This window comes from Coenobita brevimanus, chromosome 71 (assembly GCF_032717465.1).
Source record: "Coenobita brevimanus isolate Jiangsu-jjx chromosome 71, ASM3271746v2, whole genome shotgun sequence".
In the NCBI taxonomy this organism is placed as follows: Eukaryota; Metazoa; Arthropoda; class Malacostraca; order Decapoda; family Coenobitidae; genus Coenobita; species Coenobita brevimanus.
This window is the reverse complement of record NC_137024.1, coordinates 3373028-3394791: the sequence shown is the minus strand read 5'-3', so window position 1 is coordinate 3394791 and position 21764 is coordinate 3373028. Positions and strand designations below refer to the sequence as shown.

At 41.9% G+C, this 21764-nt stretch overlaps 1 protein-coding gene across 1 annotated transcript in view; it reads right to left on the bottom strand.

The window, feature by feature from the left end:
- mei-41 (ATR serine/threonine kinase meiotic 41) overlaps positions 1–21764 on the bottom strand; it is a 213916-nt gene that overhangs the window by 28370 nt on the left and 163782 nt on the right. The window contains exons 39-43 of the mRNA XM_080277708.1: positions 17774–18000; positions 12359–12549; positions 9921–10093; positions 4574–4717; positions 2514–2671 (exon numbers count right to left, since the gene is read on the bottom strand). Coding sequence (XP_080133834.1) covers positions 2514–2671; positions 4574–4717; positions 9921–10093; positions 12359–12549; positions 17774–18000 — 893 coding nt within the window. The remainder of the gene's footprint in view (positions 1–2513; positions 2672–4573; positions 4718–9920; positions 10094–12358; positions 12550–17773; positions 18001–21764) is intronic.

The following is a 21764-nucleotide window of genomic DNA, read 5'->3' as shown; positions in this document are numbered from 1 at the left end:
CCCCATCTCTCTCTTGTTTTCTTAACCCCTCAGTGGCTGACCATGAGGAATTTGTTGGACCCACGGGCCGAGCAGGGGACCAATTTTTTAAGTTTAGAAAATATATATATTTTTTTCTTGCCAAATTGAAGACAAATGTTTGCTGCACCTGGCAATGCAATTCTGAGCTTCCTAGACCCAATCTGTTCTCCGCAACAAAGCGTCACATCTAGGTATTGTTGCGACTTTTTTTTTTTTTTTTTTTTTTTTTTTTTTTTTTTTTTAAATAAGAAAAAACAATGTCAATGGTGCTGAAATGGTTTGAAATGACTAAACATGTGTATTATGGACAAAATCAGTACATAATATGGGAGATTTCATAAAAAATATAACGACACTGTATTATGACTTTTCGCATTTTTTTATGTTCATAGTGCTTGTGCAAGTATTGAGTTATTTCTGTTGTCTGGGTGGCTTAGTTCATGTCCAAAGAGAGGTGAGAGATGATATTTTTAGACTCTAACCAGATAAGGGTTCTCCTTTGTGTGTACAGGCCAAACCGCAGCGTCTAAAATTTGATATGACTGGTGATTAGCACCTCGCAAAGGGGGAATTAGTGTGAAGGGAAGGATGGTTTTACATCAATATATTCACCACAAGAACATTTCATATGTTGCTGAAATGCTTGTGAAAAACAAGAAATATGTAAAATGAATAAATTCAGTAAATAATATATATACTTATAAATAAAAATACAGTATCACAATTATGTTTTCCCTCTTTCCCTGTGCAGGTTTATATCCAAGGGGTGGTTGGGGTTTACTGCTCACTGCTCAGGTAATGCCACTCAGGGATGAGTGAGGCTGGTCACTCTCATCTTAAATGTCAGGACCAACTTGCCTAGCCCCAGGCTCCAACACCCCACATGGGGCAACACTGGAACAGATGATGGATGGATGGATAGATGGACTTATGTTTATAATGTTTAACCCTGTATGTTTTTTTCTTTTTTCTTTTTAGCAATGGGTGGTCTAATTTGTATGGAAAGAGAGAAGAAGGATGCTATTTTTGGTCTGTTTCAAGGTAATGGGTGCTGCTATGTGCGTATAGGCTGAAGTGTCTTGGCCAAGATTCAATACCACCTGAGATTACCATCTCAAACATGAGAATTTGTGTGAAACGAGGGGAAGGTTTTACATCCATGTATTCACCAAGAGAGCACCTAATATGTTGTTGAAATGATTGTTCAAAAAAAGAAATACATGTAAAATGAGCAAATTCAGTACATAATATTATATTCTCTTAAATAAGTTTATCATAATTATTATAATGTTTATCCATCCCCTCCCTTCCCAGTCAAAAGCAAACACTGATTAGCAGTCACTGCCCAGGTAAAGCACTTTCTTTCTTGTCTTGACTTTCTTGCTTCTTATTCTTATATACACTAACACCTGAGGGGGAGCAAAAGACTGACATCCACTCATGACTAAGTCACGAGATGTACTGGCTGTTTGAGTGGTTTAGGGGCTAGAGTTGGTCTGTGTGAATATCTCCCAGACCTACGTTCCCTTCTCAAAATTCTTCGCAGTTTTTTATGCGTCATGCTGCATCGACACCAATGGCAACGCTACGGTAAAACATCGTTTGACGCCAGCGGCCACAGATTGGTTAAGTGCATAGTGTGCTTCATGATTTAGGCAGTCCCTCAAACTCTCAGTCTGTTTTTTGTGCTCTGTGTGAATGCATTTAGGCCTTGGTTATGTAAGTTTGTTTTTGCTTGGGAAATAAGATGTGGGTGGCACTCTTTAATTCTTTCTTCTTAGTTTATGTTCCTCTTTCCTAGTTTCCTGTCTTTCTCACCTACTCTGTTTTTGTACTTAGTTGAACAGGGAAGGGGGATTAGACTCTCTAACCTTTGCTTCTTTTTCATTCATCTGGTCAACTTTTTCTCAGTGGGGAGCCATGTGGTTCCTCTATTACTTTCAAGCAATGTAGTGATTAGGAATATGGGGAGCCTAATCTAAGCATGGTATGGATATAGCTTTAACAGGCCAGTAAATGGAGGGATTTATATGAAAATACACCATTACATATTTTACTCTTGCAACTACCACACAACTTTATTCAGTGTACAAGAGTGCTTTATTGGAGAAGAGTTTCATGAAGGTTAATACCTACCTTCTCCCCATTTATGAAGAAAGACCACAAACTAAGGTAGCTTGTAGGCATTTCAAGACAGAATTTATGAGGTTGTATGTTCTTATTTATTCCCAGGGCTAAATGGTCTCCCACCCTGGGGTACTAAATGGTTTCCTGGACTAAAAGAAACAATTTATTTTGTCACCTGAAAGCAGCACAACAATGAATGAGTGGATGGTAGGTGCTTCCAAATGTCAGACTAAATAAAACTGTTTAAAGGTATCTAGCATAAAATAAAAAGTACATCACATGATTAAAGGGGTTAAGCCTCCTTCAACTGGTGCTGACTGATTTACTCAAGCAGAAAACACATTTTTATAATTTATTTACACTACCTTGGGAACGGATTATGAGACTTGAGATCTTCAAATGATGTTGGTAGGGTAACAGTCATCTGGTGCTGAAGTGGGAGTATGATGCTGGAGAAAGAGGGGTCCGCCAGCAACCGAGGCAGAGCACGAACCAGGTTGCCGAGGCTCACTTGAGGGACGCCCTGTAGGCAAACCTAAAATTAGAACTTCACAGCTGACTGACTGAATATAGCATCAAATCATGGTAGCATAACAACAAAAGTCACTGCTGTCAAGTAACCAATGCAAAGAAAACACTTAAAATTACTACACTGCAGGTATATGGAAAACAGCCATGGAGCAGCTTCATTATCCTCACTCATCACTCATTTAGCTGGTATACTTCTGACAATTCATATATTTTTCCATTTTATCCAGACAAAATGCATGAGTCCTGGACGAAATTATGGCCGTGCAAACATTTCTGTGCCCAGCTGGGAGGGAATGGCCTGGTGGCGCCACTCTGTATGGCTGGGTAGTTCACACAGCGTCTGCTAGAGACCTCCTCAGTCGTTCTGAGCTCCCGCGCGGCGACAGTGTAGTGAACGACTCCTCTTGGACAGTTACTGTATTTCGGCTACGAACGTTGTGGCTTTTGTGGATGCTCCCTACCTGCTTCAGGGCTTGCTATTCCTTTGCCTCTTTCTAAGGTGTGAGATGATGGTCCCTCTGGAAAAGAAGAAGGAAGTGCTGACTCTGGAGAAGATATCTTGAGTAAGACTGATGCGGGATGGTCGGATCGTGAGTGTTGACGCTGATTTTATTCTAGCTTACTATACTGTACCATGATTTTATTCTATTTTACCATGATTTTATTTCATTATGTTTGAATGTAGCCAGTTTTTTCATGTTTTCATGTCACTGCAGGGTAGGGCCTTGCAGTGGTGACTGCTGGTCTGTGGTTGATGGGTCTGCTTGACCATGGTAACTGCTTGGCTATGGTTTATAAGTCTGCTTGACCAGACAGAGTAGTGTTAAACACTAGGAACAAGTGTTGTACGATGTACTCTAGTGGTCTTTTACGCTGGTTTTCAAAGTTAGCTTATGTATGAAGGGGGGCCAGGGAAGAAGTCCATTATCTGGATGGAGCTATTACTCGGACATGCCTCTGGTTCCATTACATCACAATATCAAGGGATTACTGTACAAACCTTTATTTTTTATTTATTTATTTGAGTTTTACACCATTTCTGCCTTTTTCGATAACGGCTAAGGCATTGCCCTTTGTGTAGAGGACTTTGGTTTGGAGCATGTAGCATTTTACGACCAGATGCCCTTCCTGATGTCAACCAGTGACCTTTGGGTGGACTTGAACCTCCGACTCTTCGGTTAGAGTGGAGTGCTCTAACCCACTGCACCACGGAGGCTTTATGAACAAAATAAAACAAAAAAATTGTGAGTTGCAGCTCCAGCTGTGTTTAAGGGTAAGTGTAAATCACAACTCAGGCTGTGCCAAAAAAAAAAAAATGCACTTTTAATCTGTGCACTGGGGAAGCTTCTATAGCTGGTACTTGTGCACTCCATGGCTTAAAAATCATTAATAAGCAAAACAAGAAAAGTACAGGGTCAAGGGTGAATGTCCCTTCATTAGCTATCATGATGTCTGAAAAACATCAAAATGACTGATATATTTAGAACAGACATATATAAATTTTATCTGTCTAGCTATTTACAACCAGATGCCACAATCCCATGAGGGGTTGCCATTTGTAACTGAATTAGGTGTTTCACAGGGAGGGGTACTAACCCTCCGCCAACCCACTTGTTGACACGTAGGGAACACATATGGGTTGGTTATATGGTTATCATCCAGCATTGTATATTGGTCCCTGGCTTACGGGAAACCATCAGACTTGTCACTTAATGTAAAGTCTCCTGAAAAGGAAAGAGGGGCAATAAAAGGTGACAGGAAAGATGGGAGAAATTGGAAGAGAGGAGGGTAGACACAGAAAACAAGTGATAATGGTGAAGGAAACAGGCAGCGCTACATCATGTGAGTTGATGATGGTTGCCACCAGCTATCACTTAACATAAATATCAGTTACCTTTTCTACAGGTTTGTTGGAAAGTTCTAGAAATTTGTCAGCCAGTTTGGTAGAATCAGTTATGAATTTTGATAAACTTGGGTTCATCCTTTTAGCTGCTTCAAATATTTCAATGCACCGTACAACTCGCATCTGGTAGGAACTCTGAAAAAAATTAAATACAATGAAAAACAAGAAATAAATTAGCTGTATGCATTTAAAGGTATGCCACTCATACATTTCCAATGCGAAAATAAAGTTAGGTTAACACACTGAGCCCAGGGACATCATTTTCATTTTATTATCAGCCACTGATGATATTTAAATTAGGGAAGACTTCAAAATGGAGGGGTTAGATGTAGTATTAATAAGTCCCTTTAGTACTACAAGGCCCTTCTGAGGTTAAATAACACTACCTAGTAGTAGCCATAATAAACTAAAACATGAACATTCAAGAGGTTACAGCACAAAATTAAACAGTGTAATGTAAGACTTTACAGCAATTCATCTCTTAATCAAGGATGTAAAGATTAATTAAGTCACTATGAAACATCTTCAGTTAATACAAATAGTGCAAAACCTTGACATACTAAACTATGTGGGGCAAACCATGTCTGATACATGTAAAACTCAGATATATCTCTGCTTCCAGAAATATATACCTCTCATGAATGTACTGGCTGTCAATTTAACATAATGTGGGCCCTTGCTTTACACAGGTAATGTTGGGGGTAAGGTCCCTGTGTAAATGAATTCCACATATATGGTTTCGTAAGCTATTATATGGGTAATGTGGGGAGAAAAAAAAAAAAAAGTGCCTATTACAGCCCTACTGAAAGCTGCACCCCCATTAGCAATTGCATAAATACAGTGATTATCATTACACATAGTAAATACTGACTGTACAAGAACAGCGGTAATAATAGTGGAACTTAAATTCACCTTGACACAGTAGAAAAAGTGACTAATGCCGCATTTTTGCGAGACCTGAAGCATACGTCAAGCTTTGCTCTCTGCTTAAGGCTCTGTGTCCCTACAAAAGCACTCTCTGGTCTTCGATTAGCTGACCACAGTATCACTCCGATCAGCTGAGACTATTTACATACAATGTTCATTTTTAAAATGCATCCAAAGTTACTATTAGTATGTACGTATATTATCACAATATCACATATTCACAGCGTAATCTAAAAGAAATGTGAAAATGGTACTTTCAACAGAAGGGAGGAGAGAAAGTGCCAGTTGGAAAGTCATAGATTGTGGATGTGCATGTGTGCTAGCTCCATGCCTACTCTTGGCCATCACCACAAGGCTACGCTTTTACAACAATAAACATTTTAATTAGTCAATTAGCCCACCCACCCTGATGGCCTGCTCCACCTTAGCCTGGTATAAGCACATGGTCCTTAGGCTTGATTCGTATCACATCACGCTGTATTGTTTATAAAGGCTCCAACATGATTCCATGTGTCGGCTTTGGTCACCTAATGGCGGTCCTCCACACTGCTCGGTCTCTGTTAGCCTCTCTATTCAATCCCTTATCCTTGACGTCACGCTCTACGACCTTGTCACAGGTCACAGGTCTGCCTCTTGCAACCCTGCCCTTGACATTCACACTTCTCACCTTTCATACCCAACTGTCATCTTCCATCCTCTCAACATGGCCACACCATCTCAATCTACCTCTCCCGATCACAAAACCAATACATTCCAGTCCCATCCATCCCCTCAATTCTTCAGTCACAATCCTAGTCCCCCCAGACCTCATATTCAAGGGTGCACTACACATCTAATGAATCACTGTCATTTCTGAATGTTTGAGTCTACGAATATTCTCTTCCTTTACTGCCCTGATCTCACTACCATACAGCATAACACTTCTAACACATGCAGCATACAAAGATTACTTAGCCTTTCAATGTTAGGAGAGGCAACAGCTCCTAAACTTCCTCCAACCACTTCTTACTCTAGCAACAGAGCTAGCTCCAGCTCCAACTCCAGCACACAACATGTCACCTCAATAACAAACCTCCATTCAATAATCCCATAAAACTCTGCAATGTCCACCACATGTTCTCCAGCAACTAAGCACTTGAAAATGTCCTACTTATATCAATAATAGGTGACAACCATTTGCCCTTGCTACCGCACTGAGGATTTTCTGTTACTTTGTGGGAATTGTGGCTTAAGAAATACAAGGTAAGTGTTGCAGCAGATTACACAGTATTCTTACATGCTCATCAGTCAAGGTCCAGATAATACATGGCCAACATGGGTGAAAGGGGTACAGGAGAGACACCCAGAGTGGTGTGCGTGCATGCATCAAGGCCATGACATTAGCATCCCGTGACTGCCATGTCAGCATGCGGGTATTCTGAATGTTGAACCCGATGATCCAAAGTTCATAGCCGCAATCTTCCCATGTAAACCATGGAATGACCAGCGAAATGGGCCTCTGGGTAGAGACTGGAAGTGTTGTGTAAAGGGCGGTCAGTGTATAGCAAAACCTATGTAATGCATGGGCCCACTGTAGTTGGAACTGGATTGGGGCATCATTTTATAAATGTCCTTCACCCCCATTCCTATCCCTTGAGAGGGAGTAGGCAGACTGAAGGAGAAGGGCAACTTCAGCCTGTGGTCTACTGGGTTCAATCTTATGTCATCTGTGATGTACCTGCATATCCTTCACTGGTACTCTTGCCTTGCTTCATCTTCAATGCATGGCCCTCATTCTCCTTTGTGATTCAAATAAACAGTAAAAAAACAGACACCTCACTGGTCGGCAATCCCAAGGATATCATTAAAAGGAAAAAAACAAAACAATGGCAAGTAGGAATATAAGAAGGAAAATAACAAGGAAGAAAGATGAGTATGATTAAAAAGCTGGAAGCAGCAGTAAAAAGAGCAGAAAAAGGTTGCTGTTGTTGTTCTTGCTTTGCCCTGGTCTGTCTGGCTGAGCAAACCCATCAACCAAAGTTAAGCCACTTTTTTAGTGGAGCCATCCTACATGTAGGTAAGTCCAATACATACGCTGTGCAAGGACCCACTGCCCCTTGTGGTCACTAGGGTCAAATCAGGGTCCTTCCCAAAATGAGAAGCAGGGAAATATGAGGAGGTTTGGCTCCTGGGTGGACACTGTTGGTACACTACCTACTTTGCACGGTGCCATCACACAGACGCTCCATGTTAGCACCAGTGGAGAAGAATAGAAGAGGGCAGTGATGAAATATTTAGTCAGACATTTCCATATTTTGTATGATAAAACATGGTGACAACACTATAAAAATCATCATTCATCATTCATTCATCACCTAATCCAGTGTTGCCCCATGAGGAGAATAGGAGCCTGGGGTTAGGAAAGTTGGTCCTGACATTTAAGATGAGAGTGATCAGCCTCACTCATCCCTGAGTGGCATTATGTGGGCAATAAACCCCAACCACCTCTATGATATAAACCTGCACCGACTCAATCTGATTGGAGAGCCTTCATTGCCCACTAAAGGTGCCATAATTTGGTTATATGGTTACCAACCAGCATGGTGGTGGTGATGTAAACATTATCAGAGAATACTGTACAATAACACTCAAAATAAACAATCAGAACATAAAAAAACAGAAAAAAACATGAATAAAATGAAGCATGCTTCACTACTTTACTGTATTGTGTACACCATACTGTACTTTCTTCCACTGAAATTCTAGCAGATGACGCTGCCACACAGAACACAACAAAACTTTCCTCTTGTAGCAGCATGGACAAATGTCACTTGGAAGAAACAGTTGTCTAAATGATTTTATATAGTGTGCTAACGATTCCTTAGTAGAACGATTATTTGCCTACTACAAGAGACACATTTTTATCACCTCTTCTTGTTTAGTAACACAATTTAAATGACTTTTCTTTCCAATACACTTTCATTGGTGCCTTAGCAGAATCCAACACTCACTTGTACAGTGCAATAATGTACACTTCAGAACACTATAAGTTACACTGTACTTACCACAGAGGTGAGGAGGGGGGGGGGGGAGGACAGCCACAGAAACATTAGAAGGCCAACCAGGTTTTGGAGGGAAACCCAGTGCAACGTTGCCATTTCACAATAGTAACGTTTTGGAAAAAACACAGAATGCAGTGTAGGTTCATTTGAATATCAGCACCATTGCAGTGGAGGAATACAATGGAATGTAAGAAAGCATCCACCTTCCTGCTGCCAGCCAATGAAAACTCTGTATTATAATTTTCCCTCCCCTGCCTCAAACAATCAAAACTCTTCTACTCCCAACCACTGCATCTCCCCTCCCTACCCACCACCAAACACCTCGTGAGCTGCTAGGCCCACCAACCGTCAATCCTCCCTCCCTCCCTCCCTCAACACTCCACCCCTTTCATATCATAGTACATGTACAGTATAACCCCATTCCTTTTGTGTATTTTATTTCTTTATTTTCTTTTTTTGTGATTGTGGTTGGAAGTTTGATGACAGCAACTGTCTCAAACAAGATAATAATGTACTTTTAGCCAGAAGAATGGGTCCTTCATGCCAGGTAGTGTCAAAGATTTTATACTTTCTGCCGGATACCATTTTAATTCGGCCACTGGCTGCACTGAATAATATCGTATGCCGGGTAGTGCCGAGACAGATAATTAGGAGTTTACTGTACTGAAGCTGCTACAGTGGCACCCCTGATGGCCAAGATAAGAACTAATTAGAAATAATCAAGTCAACATGGTAGCCAATTACCAATGAGTTTCTTTTACTTTTACAACCATATAACAATAGCTACAATAGGTCAGATGGGTGGATGAACTGGTCAGGTAGGAAGGGCAGCTGTGGTGGGTAGGCTGGGTTGATTGGATGGGTGGGTAAGGAGGAGCAGGATGGGTGGGGTTAGTTGGCAGGATAGATGGGTGACCATGTGGGCAGGATTGGTAGGTGAGTGGGTGGGCATGATGGTGACTGGGTGCGCATGATGGGTGGATGGATGGGTGGTGGGAAAATGAGGTCTCATGAGGAATAATATTCCATTTTCCTAAGGATATATTATATCCCAAGAAGAAACAGGTTCAGTGGGTAAAATGGGACCTCAGGGGTCTTCTCCCACAAGTGGAATGACCATCCAGGGTCCCAGGCAATGCTGTTATGTACAATTATATGGTTATACCCAGACAACACTGCATACCCCTGCTACTTTTTTGTACATCTTATATCTTACATTTCTTTTCTCCAAAAGTTTTGTGCAATTATTTGGAAGCTTGTTTCAGCACTGGATTTAGCTTCCAGTACATAGAAATCAACTGTATCATGGGGATTCCTTAAATAGTGTCAACGACTGAACAACTGATAGACTGATACTGTTGTGTACTGACCTTTGACACAGCAATCATGTGCCACATTGCTTGCTGAGGAAAGCTGCTCAGCACAGTGGCAATGATTTTGCAGAGATGAAGAAAGACATCATTATGGGAGTGGCAAATGCGGGAGATGAGCTGAGGCAAGGCGGTCAGGACCATGTAGTGAGGCAGACGATCCACCATGGCTCCTACAGGAGATGCACAGTGTACTGTATATTCATTTACTTACATACTTCCACACACTGTACTATATATTCATTTACTAACATGTTTCCGTACATTGTACTATTGCATACGTTCATTTACCATCATCCTTCCATAAACTGTAACATACTATGCTGTCTTTCTACTATATTACCAAATCCTCTTTCATTTTCCCTACAAGTCCATATAGGTACTTAAAAAGCTTTGCTTCTTAGGAAAACAAAAAGTTTTCAGGAGGCAAAAGAAAAAAAAAATCAGGTATGTGTAAACAAACGAATCTGGGGGGGACCCTTAGGCAAACACATCAAGCCACTTGCAACTCTATCCAAACAATGATGACTGAAGGAATCATCCCAAACTAGAGGTAAATATCCATTGCTCCTTGATCATGCCTCATATGGCATGAAGATCTTCGTACAAGGCAGTCAATGTTCTCTCCTCATCTACTTGTTTAAAATGAGCACTTAAACACAATACTGCCATGCGCACTATAAATCAGTACATCCAGAATCCACAGAGTATCATCGTTAAAGGTAGTCATCTGATTGTGCGCTTTTGCTGTTATGTCCCTTCTCACTCATTGCAACATTCCTGTTTTATTTTCTCTCTCTCTCTTTCCTCCCAGAGAGGGAAGGGGAGGGAGGGAGGGAATGGAGAAGGAAAGAAGAAGGACCAATTCTCTCTCTCTCTCTCATTCTCTTTCTCTCCCGGAGAGAGAGGAGGGAGGGAGGGAGGGAATGGGGAAGGAGAGAGAGAGGAGGGACCAATGTTATACCTGTCTCCTCTATGTTTATTAGAAGAGATGACGCTTATGTCATTCCTGTATTTATTCATTCTCTCTCTCTTTTTCTCACCAAGAGAACGAATGAATGAACGTACAGACAAGACAATGAAAACTTTAGGGGATGGTTACTATGTCTTGTAAGGCATTTAAGTCATGAACAATAAGCAATGCACCCTCAGGTCCTTGAGGCTGGACTGAAATCTTCCTGTCAACATAAATGATGGATAGAAGATGGATAATAATCCATCCATCATCCAATCCTACATTGCCCCATGAGGAGCGTAGGAGACCGGGGCTAGGCAGTTGGTCCCAACATTTAAGATGAGAGTGACCTGCCCCACTCATCCCTGAGTGGCATCACATGAGCAATCAACCCCAACCACACCCCCGATACAAACCCTCGCCGGTTCAATCCGACTGGAGCGCAATAATCACCCACTAAACCACCAGGCGCCAAAATTTGGTTTTATGGTTACCACCCAGCATAGTAAATGGTTTCCTGGTGCACAGGAAACCATTTGGCGTGTCACTCAGTGTAAAGTCACCCACAGGCTGAATGACCGAAGGGTTGGAGGATCGAATCCACCCAAGGGTCATTGGTAGACATCAGGAAGGGCATCCGGTCATAAAATGCTACACACTCCAAACCAAAGTCCTCTACCAAGGGGCAACGCCTTAGCCCTTATCCAGAAAAGGGGTAACTGGCGTAAAACTCACTATAAAGAAAGACAGAAGAGGGAGTGTAAAGTCACCCATATGCAGAAGGACAAGGAAAGCAATGAAGGAAACAAAGACAGAAGAGAATGGAAGGAAAGAAGGATGGAGAGGAAAGGGCAGACACCCGAGAGCAGCACTACATCGAGTGAGTGGATGGTGAGCACCCCCACCTACCACAATGGATAATAATAAAAAATATAATTCATTCATCATCCAATCCTACTTTACCCCATGAGAAGCGTAGGAGCCCAGGGCTAGGCAAGTTGGTCCTGACATTTAAGATGAGAGTGACCAGTCTCACTCATCCTTGACTGGCATTATGTGAGCAATAAACCCCAACCACCTCTTGGATACAAACCTTCACCAGCTCAATCCGACTGGAGCGCCGTATTACCCACTAAACCACCAGGTGCCAAAACTTGGTTATATGGTTACCACCCAGCGTAGTAAATCGTTTCCTGGTGTACAGGAAACCATTTGGCTTGTCACTCAGTGTAGTCACCCACAGGCAGAAGGAAGAGGACAGAATGATGGAAAGAAATACAGAAGAGGGAGTGTAAAGTCACCTGTAGGCAGAAGGACAAGGAAAGAATGAAGGAAACAGAGACAGAAGAGGATGGATGGAAAGAAGGATGGAGGAGAGGAAAGGGCAGACACCCACAAATAAATAAAACTTCCACATGGTATTTACACAGACAGCAGAGTGAAACAGAAAAGAATGAATACTTTACCAAAAAAATAATCTTACCAACACTCCCGTTCAGATTAGCCAATTTCTCTCTGTAGTTATCAAGTTGAGAATTTTTCTTGGAACTCTTTGCCTTATCCTCCCGGGACTCCAACTCACTCACTTTTGTTCCAAATTCCAGCCACAGGCCAAACATTCTTGGCATTGACTGATAGATGTGTTTGCATCCATACTGAAGAGACTTTCCAAAGCTGAAATGGAAATGTAATAAAATGTATTAAAAAATTACAAATATAAAATAACTGACTGAATAGCTATTTGCCAATATTTTTCAGTGTACATAATGTATGATAAATGATACTGGTGGTTGTTGTTGCTTAATCTCTGTATGTCTGGCCATGCAAACCCATCAGACACTGGGAAACAAATACTTATGTGGGGCTGTCCTACAGGTACAGTATAGTACACTGATGCCCATAGTCTTGAAACTGAGGGCAGGGGTTGCCCTTCCTGCACCCCACTCAGAGTGAATGCTCACACCTTCAATGTACAGTAAAGCCCCAAGTTTAGTGACATCTTTGTTCGCGGTTTCATGGTTAGTGGTCACCTGCAAATATTCCCAAACTCCGGGTTTGGTGCCAAAGACCCCGCTGTTCGCAACGAGAAAACGTAAACAAATCGTGCACAAGGAAGGCGATCATCACACGTTCGCCGCCATTGTTGCAAACCCACTATGCTCTGCACGCTGTGTTTAAACCTGCTCCCTTTGCCTTTTTTTCTGTGCCTTGCCGCTCATGTTCCTGGTTTTAAGCTCGTGTTATGGCTTCCTGCTCCTCTGGAGGTTTGGGACGCAGTCCTGGGGGGTGAGTGAAGTGATGGTAAGAGGTCAGAACAGCCAAGTCAGAAAGGTAAGGGGAAAGTGAAACGTGACTACCATGTTGGTGTTAAGAAGCGTGTGTATGACAATGATCTGCAGAGTAAAATTGTGGCTAGATGGAGCAGGGTGCTAAGAATCCTGAAATTTGTAAAATGTTTAAGATTTGTGAGTCAACAGTGAGAAGCTTGAGAAAGAAGTGCAACGAGTTAGCCTCACCATCTGCCTCGGAAATTACATCCCCGCCCCTTCCATTAGGCACCACACTCCAGCCTTCCATGTGAGTTTCCTTGCCTATTATGTACTTTGTATTAATATTAGTTTCTTTTTAGGTGTGATCAGTAAATTTTACATTGCATAAACAGATTTTAGGGGGCGCTGGCATGAGATCCGGAACCAGTTAGGCTATTTCCCATAGGATCAATACCCCAAGTTTAACAGTTTCGTGGTTTGCGGTACCTTTCACGGAACCAATTAGGTGCGAAACCTGGGGCTTTACTGTAAGTGCTAATCTTGAAAGCATGAGAGCACCCCCATTCATGTGGGTTGGCTCAGCAAACAGTTGGTAGCCCTGATTAATTTTACAATTTAAAATCTTAAAATAAACAAAAAATGTATGACAGTTTCTAAGATTCACATACAATATACAGTACTGCAATCTCTTAATGTTAGGAATTCTTACTGCTTTTATTATTAATGACTGGCATTTGTTCTTGAATACTCTGTATCAGAGTATGCATACAGACTTTGGAGAACCTGTACTGTAGGAAAAATTTGGTCTCAGACATACCTTCAAAGGGATTCATGCAGTCAACAATAACCCCGTGAACACACCTTGGCTGGCCATACTGACTTTAACTATATTTCAGCCCCTAATGCTTGTTTTTGCCATTTTTCCCACCTGAAATCCCACCAGTCCCCCCAAGACACTTCAGGGGTAGGGGTAATTTGAAAACTAATCATGAGCGCCAACAGGGTCACGGTGGCTCAGTAGTAGAGTGCCTGACTCAAGACTGAAGGGTTGAGAGTTTGTGCCCCACCCAGGTAGCTGCCCTGCTGGGAGAGGTAGCACTCCCCTGTCACCTAGCGGTGCAATATTAAGGTCTAGCTCAGGGACTCCATTTCCCTATATAAAAATATTCCAAAAAAATCGAGAGTATCAAAAATAAAGGTCAAAATCGTTCTAATCACACCAAAATACACCAGAAACATATATTGTCAAACCTAAACAAAATAGTGTGGCCTTGTACAAGCTTACCGAATGCAAGCATGAGACATAATAATTCACACTAATTGTCTTTGCACGATTCATCTGTTCAGGTAGTACTCGGCCATTCTTTACTGTAGAAATCATCTCATGAACTACTCAAACAAATTATAAAAGTATCATGCACTGCACCACATCTGATAAACAGCTTCGAAGAAATACTGAAAAACAAACTGGAAGTGGATGGTCCAGTATCTCATCTTTGTTTTTCATCCCGTCGTAAATTAACCATCTCTGGAGAAGCAGTGAAGTCTTTTAAAATAATAAAAATATTAAAAGCCTATTTTTTCTCTCTACATGATGTTGATGGTGAGTGGTGATGGATGAAGTATCTCAAATTTGTTATATCCTGGTGATGCAGTGCTTCTTGCAAATGCCAGACAGGAGCTTGGTAGACTGGTGCAGAGTTTGGTGATGTCTGTGAGGGTCGTGCCTTGAGTGTAAAAGTAAAGGGGAGTAAAGTGATGGTAATCGAGAGAGAGGGTGACTCCTAGTGTGATGCTGCAGTGAATGGTGACAGACTGGAACTGGTGAGAGAGTTCAGGTACCTGGGTACAGTGATGGAAGGGGGAGGAAAATGTGCAAGGAGGTGGAAGGTGGAGTGACACAAGGAAGGAAAGTGGCTTTTTTTTTTTTTTTTTTTTTTTTTTTTTTTTAATGCAAGGAAGAAGGAACCAAAGGCCAGGAGCCCACAAACTGTTTCTTAAAAAAAAAAAAAAAAAAAAAAAAAAAAAAAAAAAGAGAGAGAGAGAGAGAGAGAGAGAGAGAGAGAGATCCAAATTCAAGAGCCGTTCATTTTGAGATGCCTGGACACACTGCGCTTGAAAGACTGGAGACCATAGGAAGTAGGAAATACAGACAAAGGGAGACAGTTCCAGAGTTGACCTGTTTCATAAATGATGGACTGGGAGTAACAATTAATTCTTGCATTAGAGAGTTGGACAGAAAAAGGATGAGAGTTTGTTGTTAGACAGGTGCTACGCGCCCATTGTAAAGGTGGAGGGATGCAAGCAGACAGTTCAGAGGTGCAGTGACCACTGAAGTAGTGACAGAAATGAGATAAAGATGCAACAATGTGGTGAAGAGACAGAGGTTGATGGAAGCCAGTAAGAGGAGTGGAAGTAATGAGATGGAAGCTTCTGACTCCACCTTGTTGAGAAGAGCTGTATGAGAGGAGCCTCCACACACATAACAGCTGTACTCTACACAGAGATGAAAAAAACCCGTGTCCAAAGTCAACAACTGTGCAGTGGTAAAGAAGGAACGAAGCTAACTTAGCACACCTAAAATCCTGGAAGCAGATTTTACAAGAGAGGTAATATGATCTTTCCAGATAAACCCCATGAAAATGAAACCCCAAGTACTGTATGTTCAAAGATGATGCAGGACTGAGCTGGGTAATGTTAAAAACTAGAGGATATTCCTGTGGGACATTTTGATGGGTTGAAAGATGTATGAACTGAGTTTCTGATGCATTAAAAACAACATGATTACTTTTACCCTGATCAGAGATTTGAGCCAAGTCAGACATTAAATGTGCCATAGCCTCATCCCTTGTTTGTTGAAGTAACTGCTGAGATGGATGCTGCAGGAAGTGGATGGAAAGGTGAAGAGTGGAGTCATCAATGTATGAGTGAACAAGGTTAGATGTACAGCTTAGAAGGTCACTGGCAAATAGAAGGCTATTGGTGATAGGACAGAGCCCTGAGGAACACCACCAAAGATAGCCCTCCACAAAGAATGGTGGCTGTCTACAACAGCAGCTACAGAATGACCAGAAAGGAAGCTAGAGGTGAAGGTGCAGATAGAATGACAGAAACAATAAGGGGGTAGTTTGGAAATTAAATATTTATGCCAGACTCAACTGAAAGTAGTTGTCAAGTCCAATGGCAAAGCTTTCATCAAAGTCCAGAAAGGAGGATGATCAGGAGTCTGAAATGCAGGTGAGACTGCCAGTGGAGCATCCCTGGCAGTACCCAAACTGACGATCAGAAAGAAAGCTGTGATAGGAAAGGTAATTTATTTATTTATTTTGTTGTTCAGAAGAGATTCAAAAACTTTAGAAATGCTGGGTGTTTAAACAACTGGGGCATAGTTTGAGGGCCGGGAAAGGTCACCCTTCTTTGGGACAGATGAATGAGAGCAAACTTCCTGTAAGAAGGAAAGGTACAAGTTGACAGATGAAAGGTGCAAGAGTTTACCTAGGCAGGGTGTAAGCACAGAAGCACAGTTCTTCAGGACAAGAGGAGGGATCCCATCAAGCTCATATATCTTGTTAGTATTGAAGCCAGTGATGACAGAAGGTACATCAACTGAAGAAATTTTAATGTCAGTCATGAGGAAGTCAGAAGGAAGAAGAGACAGGAACAGCACTGGGATCAACTTAAGTGAAATTGGAGGAGAAAGCTTGAACAAGAAGTTCTACTTTCTTAGTAGAAGAAACAGCTATAGTATCACCAGACCAGAAAAGAGGAGAAAAGGAGGATGAAGCAAAGATGTTTGAAAAGTTTTTGGCAAGGTGCTAGAAGGAGTGGGAAGAATCTGAGTCAGATAGTTTAAAGCATTTAGTATGAACGAAATTATTCTTAACTGGGCAAAGAAGAGACTTGGCACAGTTCGAGGCAGAGACACAAAAGAGATGAGATTCAGAGGTGGGTTGGTTCTGGTACCTTTTGCAGGCTTTCTTCTTGTTGGGGGCAGCATTAGAAGAAACATGATTAAACCAAATATTTTTTGCATTAGTCACAGGAAAAGGGAATAGAATGTATGGTATGTATTTTCACAAGATATCCATTCTTTTATATCTCATGATTTTCAAGAATCCCCAAAAAACCTTGGAATCATTCGTCTGTAAGCTGAACAACTTCATTAACATGAGTTAGGCACATATCCCATCCTCATGTGTACTGTATCTGCAGGCCTATGTTAATGCAGAGGATGAAGGATGTGCAAGTAATATATTTTGAAGGAGGGAAGACAATGCAATGCAATGACAACTGGACACCTTCATTCATAAGGCGATTAGTTCCTACAGTTTCTAACCCCTTCATGACAGATCTACCTCTCCAAAATGAAAACATATTATCACCTGGAGGTAACCGGAATAAAATAACAGACATCACCAAAGTGAGTGAACTGAAAAACTTACAATACCTGTACCTTCTTTTCAATCATGTAGCGTAACATGAAATTTCAATAATTTCTTAATTTCATACTGGACATAAAATACTGAGTAATCATAAATATTCTTCTGTTCTAATGTATAATTTCGTTGAACATTACTGTCAAAATACACAATGAAGGAGAAAACTTTATAAAACACGGCAGATCTCACCTGAGAACAATATGATGTATCCACTCCACTGGCTTCTCTTTGACATCCAGTGATGACAGGATGCGGTCATAGTACATGGCTAGATGGAAATGGCCATCCTCCCATAGTCTGTTCATTTCACAGGCATCTCTATAGTACTGCTTGATTGTCCCTACCTCCTGAATGGCTGATTCTTCAGAGTACCGTGCCAGTAACAGCTTGGCTCTGCCACATGTTGATCGCTCCTCCTGCACATCAAATAATTGATCTGTGGTAATAATCCTGGTGGTAGGTGGGGGTGTGCATCATTCACTCACCTGATGCAATGCTGCCCCCCCAATCCCTCACTCTTGATGACTCTAAACTGAGTGACATGCTGAATGGTTTCCTGTATCCCAGAAAAAAACATGTTCTATGCTGGGTGGTAACTATATAACCAAATAACGCTTGGTGGTTTACTGGGTTAAAATGCTCCATCTGGGTGAAGTCTGTATGGGTTCCATCTTAGGGGTGGTTGGGGATTCTTGCTTGCATAATGCCACTCAGGGATATGTAAGACTGGTCACCATTCCCTTAAATGTCAGAACGGTACTGAGCAGCAGAGCCCTAGGTCCTATGCTCTTGTTTTTAACGGGCAAAATGGGATTGGATGCTCACTGTTGTTCTTCATAATCATCACCGTCTGTAATTTCATTAATGCCTTAAAACCATACAGGCTATTCGATTCTCATCCAGTCGCAAAACGAGTCCACTACTTCCATGCAAAATGCACTTGATAAATGGATACACTTGAGTGCTAAAAGAACTTCATTTTCATTTTTGTTTATAAAGGCTCCGACGTGTTTGCATGCACTGGCCTTGGTCATCTGATGGCAGATTGTCATGCTGATTGATCTCTGGCAGCCTCCCTATTATGTCCCTTACCCCTGAGGTCACACTCTATGACCTCATCCCACATCTTTTTTGGTCAGCCTTTCGCAACCCTACCCCCAGTGTTCACACTTCTTATTTTCTGCACCCAACTGCCATCCCCCATCCTCTCCACATGCCCAAACCATGTCAATCTACACCTCCTCATTACAACACCAGTACACTCCAGTCCCATCCTTCCTCTCAATTCTTCCTTTGTAAACCTAGACTCCTCTCTCTGAACCTTGCATTCAAGGATGCACTGCACATTCACTGAATCATTGTCATTTCTGTATGTGTGAGCCTATGAATAACCGCTTCTCTTACTGCTCAGGTCTCACTACCATACAGCGTTACACTGCTAACACATCTATTTATGTCATAATCCTGTAAGGGGTGGCTATTTGTCTTCAAGATAGTTGTTTTATGGGATGGGACATTAACCCTCCGCCAACCCACTTGCTGATACGTAGGTAACACAAATGGGTTGGTTATATGGCTACCACTCATCACTGTAAATTGTTTCCTGGCTTACAGGAAACCATGAAGCTTGTCACTCAATGTAAAGCCACCTGAAATGGAGAGAAGAGTAATAAAAAGGATTGTCCAAACGATGACGACCCAGGACCGGACAAAGGACTTGGCAATTGGTACTTGGAATGTAAGAGGAGTGAATGATGAGGTGAAAGAGAGAGAGATTGTCCAGGTGCTTGAGGGTGCGAAAGTGGATGTATGTGGAATAACTGAAACAAAATGGAGAGGAGAAAGTGTGAGAGAATGGGAGTATGGATGGGGTATATGTGCAGGAGTAGGTGAGAATGAGAGGGCAAAGGAAGGAGTATGTATAGTTGTGAGTAAAAGATGGAAGAGGAGCATAAGACAGTATGGATCAGTTGGGTCATGGATTGTGTGGGTAAAGTTGAAAGTTGGAATACAAATGTGGACGATTGTGTGTGTGTATGCGCCAACGCAAGATCGTGCTAGAAGAGTGAGAGAAGAGTTCTGGACAAATGTAAAAGAGTGCATGGAAAAGTTTGGAAGGAATGAGAGAGTATTTTTGACTGGTGATATGAATGGTAAAGTTGGGAATGTGAAGGTGGATGGAATAGTTGGTGAGTGGGGTGTGCCTGCTGAGATAGATGAGAATGGGAGTGCGTTAGTGGACATTTGTGCTGGGAGGGGGTTGGTGATAGCCAATACCCTCTTCAGGCATAAAATGATCCACAGGTATACATGGCGAGTGATGAGAAGGGTGGGTGGTGAACTGAATGAAAGGAAGGCAATAATTGATTATGTGTGTGTGGATGATAGGATGCGAAGATGTATAATGGATGCAAGAGTTTATAGAGGTTGGGGGAGTGGACTTTCTGACCACTACTTGGTGGTGGCCAGAATTAGGATTCAAGTAAGATGGAGGAATAGAAGAAGGGAAAGACGAGGGGAAGTAGTTGCAAGGAGAGTGGAAAGGTTACAAAAGGATGAGAAAAAGGCAGAGTATAAGAGAGAAGTGGAGGAACGATTGGGCAAATATGAATTGGAGCAGATGGGAGATATGGATGGTGTGTGTAGGATATTTACAGAAGAAATATGTGCAGCATGTGATGTGGCGTGTGGAAGGAAGAGAAGACGGAGGGGGGTGCAAGGAACAGCATGGTGGACTGAAGAGGTGAGACAGGCTGTGGCACAAAAGGAGAAAGCATACAATGAATGGATGAGAAATAGGGGCGTGGAAGAAGTTGAGAGGCGGAAGAGAGAGTTATATGTAGAAAGAAAGAGAGAGGTGAAAAGATTAGTAAGAGAGAGTAAGAAGAGAGTGGATGAGGAATTTGGAAGGAATTTGAGTGTAAAGTGGAGGGACTGTAAGAAAATGTTCTGGAAAGAGGTGAAAAGAGTAAGACAGGGTGGAAGTGAAGTTAGCAGGGGAGTGAAAGATAAAAGTGGTAGATTACTAGTGGAGAAGGGAGAAAAAGTGAGCAGATGGAGAGAACACTTTAAGGAATTGTTGAACGTAGAGGATGGAAGTAATGCGAGTATAAGTGGCTGGGGAATGGCTGGGAGAAAGAGGGAGGTGAGAAGACAGGAAGAAATCAGTAGGACAGAAGTTGTGGAAGCAATGAAGAAAGTTAAATCAGGGAAAGCCCCAGGAATTGATGGAGTGTGTGGTGAAATGCTGAAGCATGGGGGAGAGATAGTAGTAGAATGGATGTGGAAGATGTGCAGATTGGCCTGGGAGGAAGGTAGAGTCCCGGAGGATTGGAAGTCAGGTATAATTATTCCCTTGTACAAAGGAAAAGGGAAAAAGAAGTGTGTGGTAATCATAGGGGCATTTGTCTTCTTAGTATAATAGGAAAAGTGTATGGTAGGATACTTATTGACAGAGTTAGAGAAAGAACAGAGAAATTAGTTGGAGAAGAACAGGGAGGCTTTAGGAAGGGAAGAGATTGTGTAGATCATATATTCATTCTTAGATCTTTAGTGGAAAAGTTTCTAGAGAAGGGAAAGAAGTTGTATGCGGCTTTCATGGATTTGGAGAAAGCATATGACAGGGTGGATAGACAAGGATTGTGGAAAGTGTTAAGAATATATGGAGTAGATGGGAAGTTGTTGAATGCTGTGAAGAGTATGTACGATGGTGCGAAGGCTGCAGTGCGTGTGGATGGTGAACTAAGTGAATTTTTCTCCTTGAAAGTTGGGTTGAAACAGGGATGTGTCATGTCTCCATGGTTGTTAAACCTGTACATGGATGGGGTAATAAAAGAGGTACAAGGTAGGGTAGTGGATGTTAGAGTGGCCCTGGCGATAGAGGATAGTGTTTGGAAACTCCCTGTACTGTTGTTTGCAGATGATACTGTGTTGCTGAGTGAAGACGAAGGGGAGCTGCAAGGCTTGGTGGATGAGTTTGGGAGTGTGTGTAAGAAACGGAATCTAAAGGTGAATGTAGAGAAGAGTAAAGTGATGGTCTTTGAGAGAGGTGAAGTCAGTGAATGTACAGCGAGGCTGGATGGTGAGGAATTGGAAAATGTGAGTAGGTTTAAGTACTTGGGTAGTGTGATGAGTAATGATGGAGGTTTGGAGGGTGAAGTGCTTGAAAGGGTACAGCAGG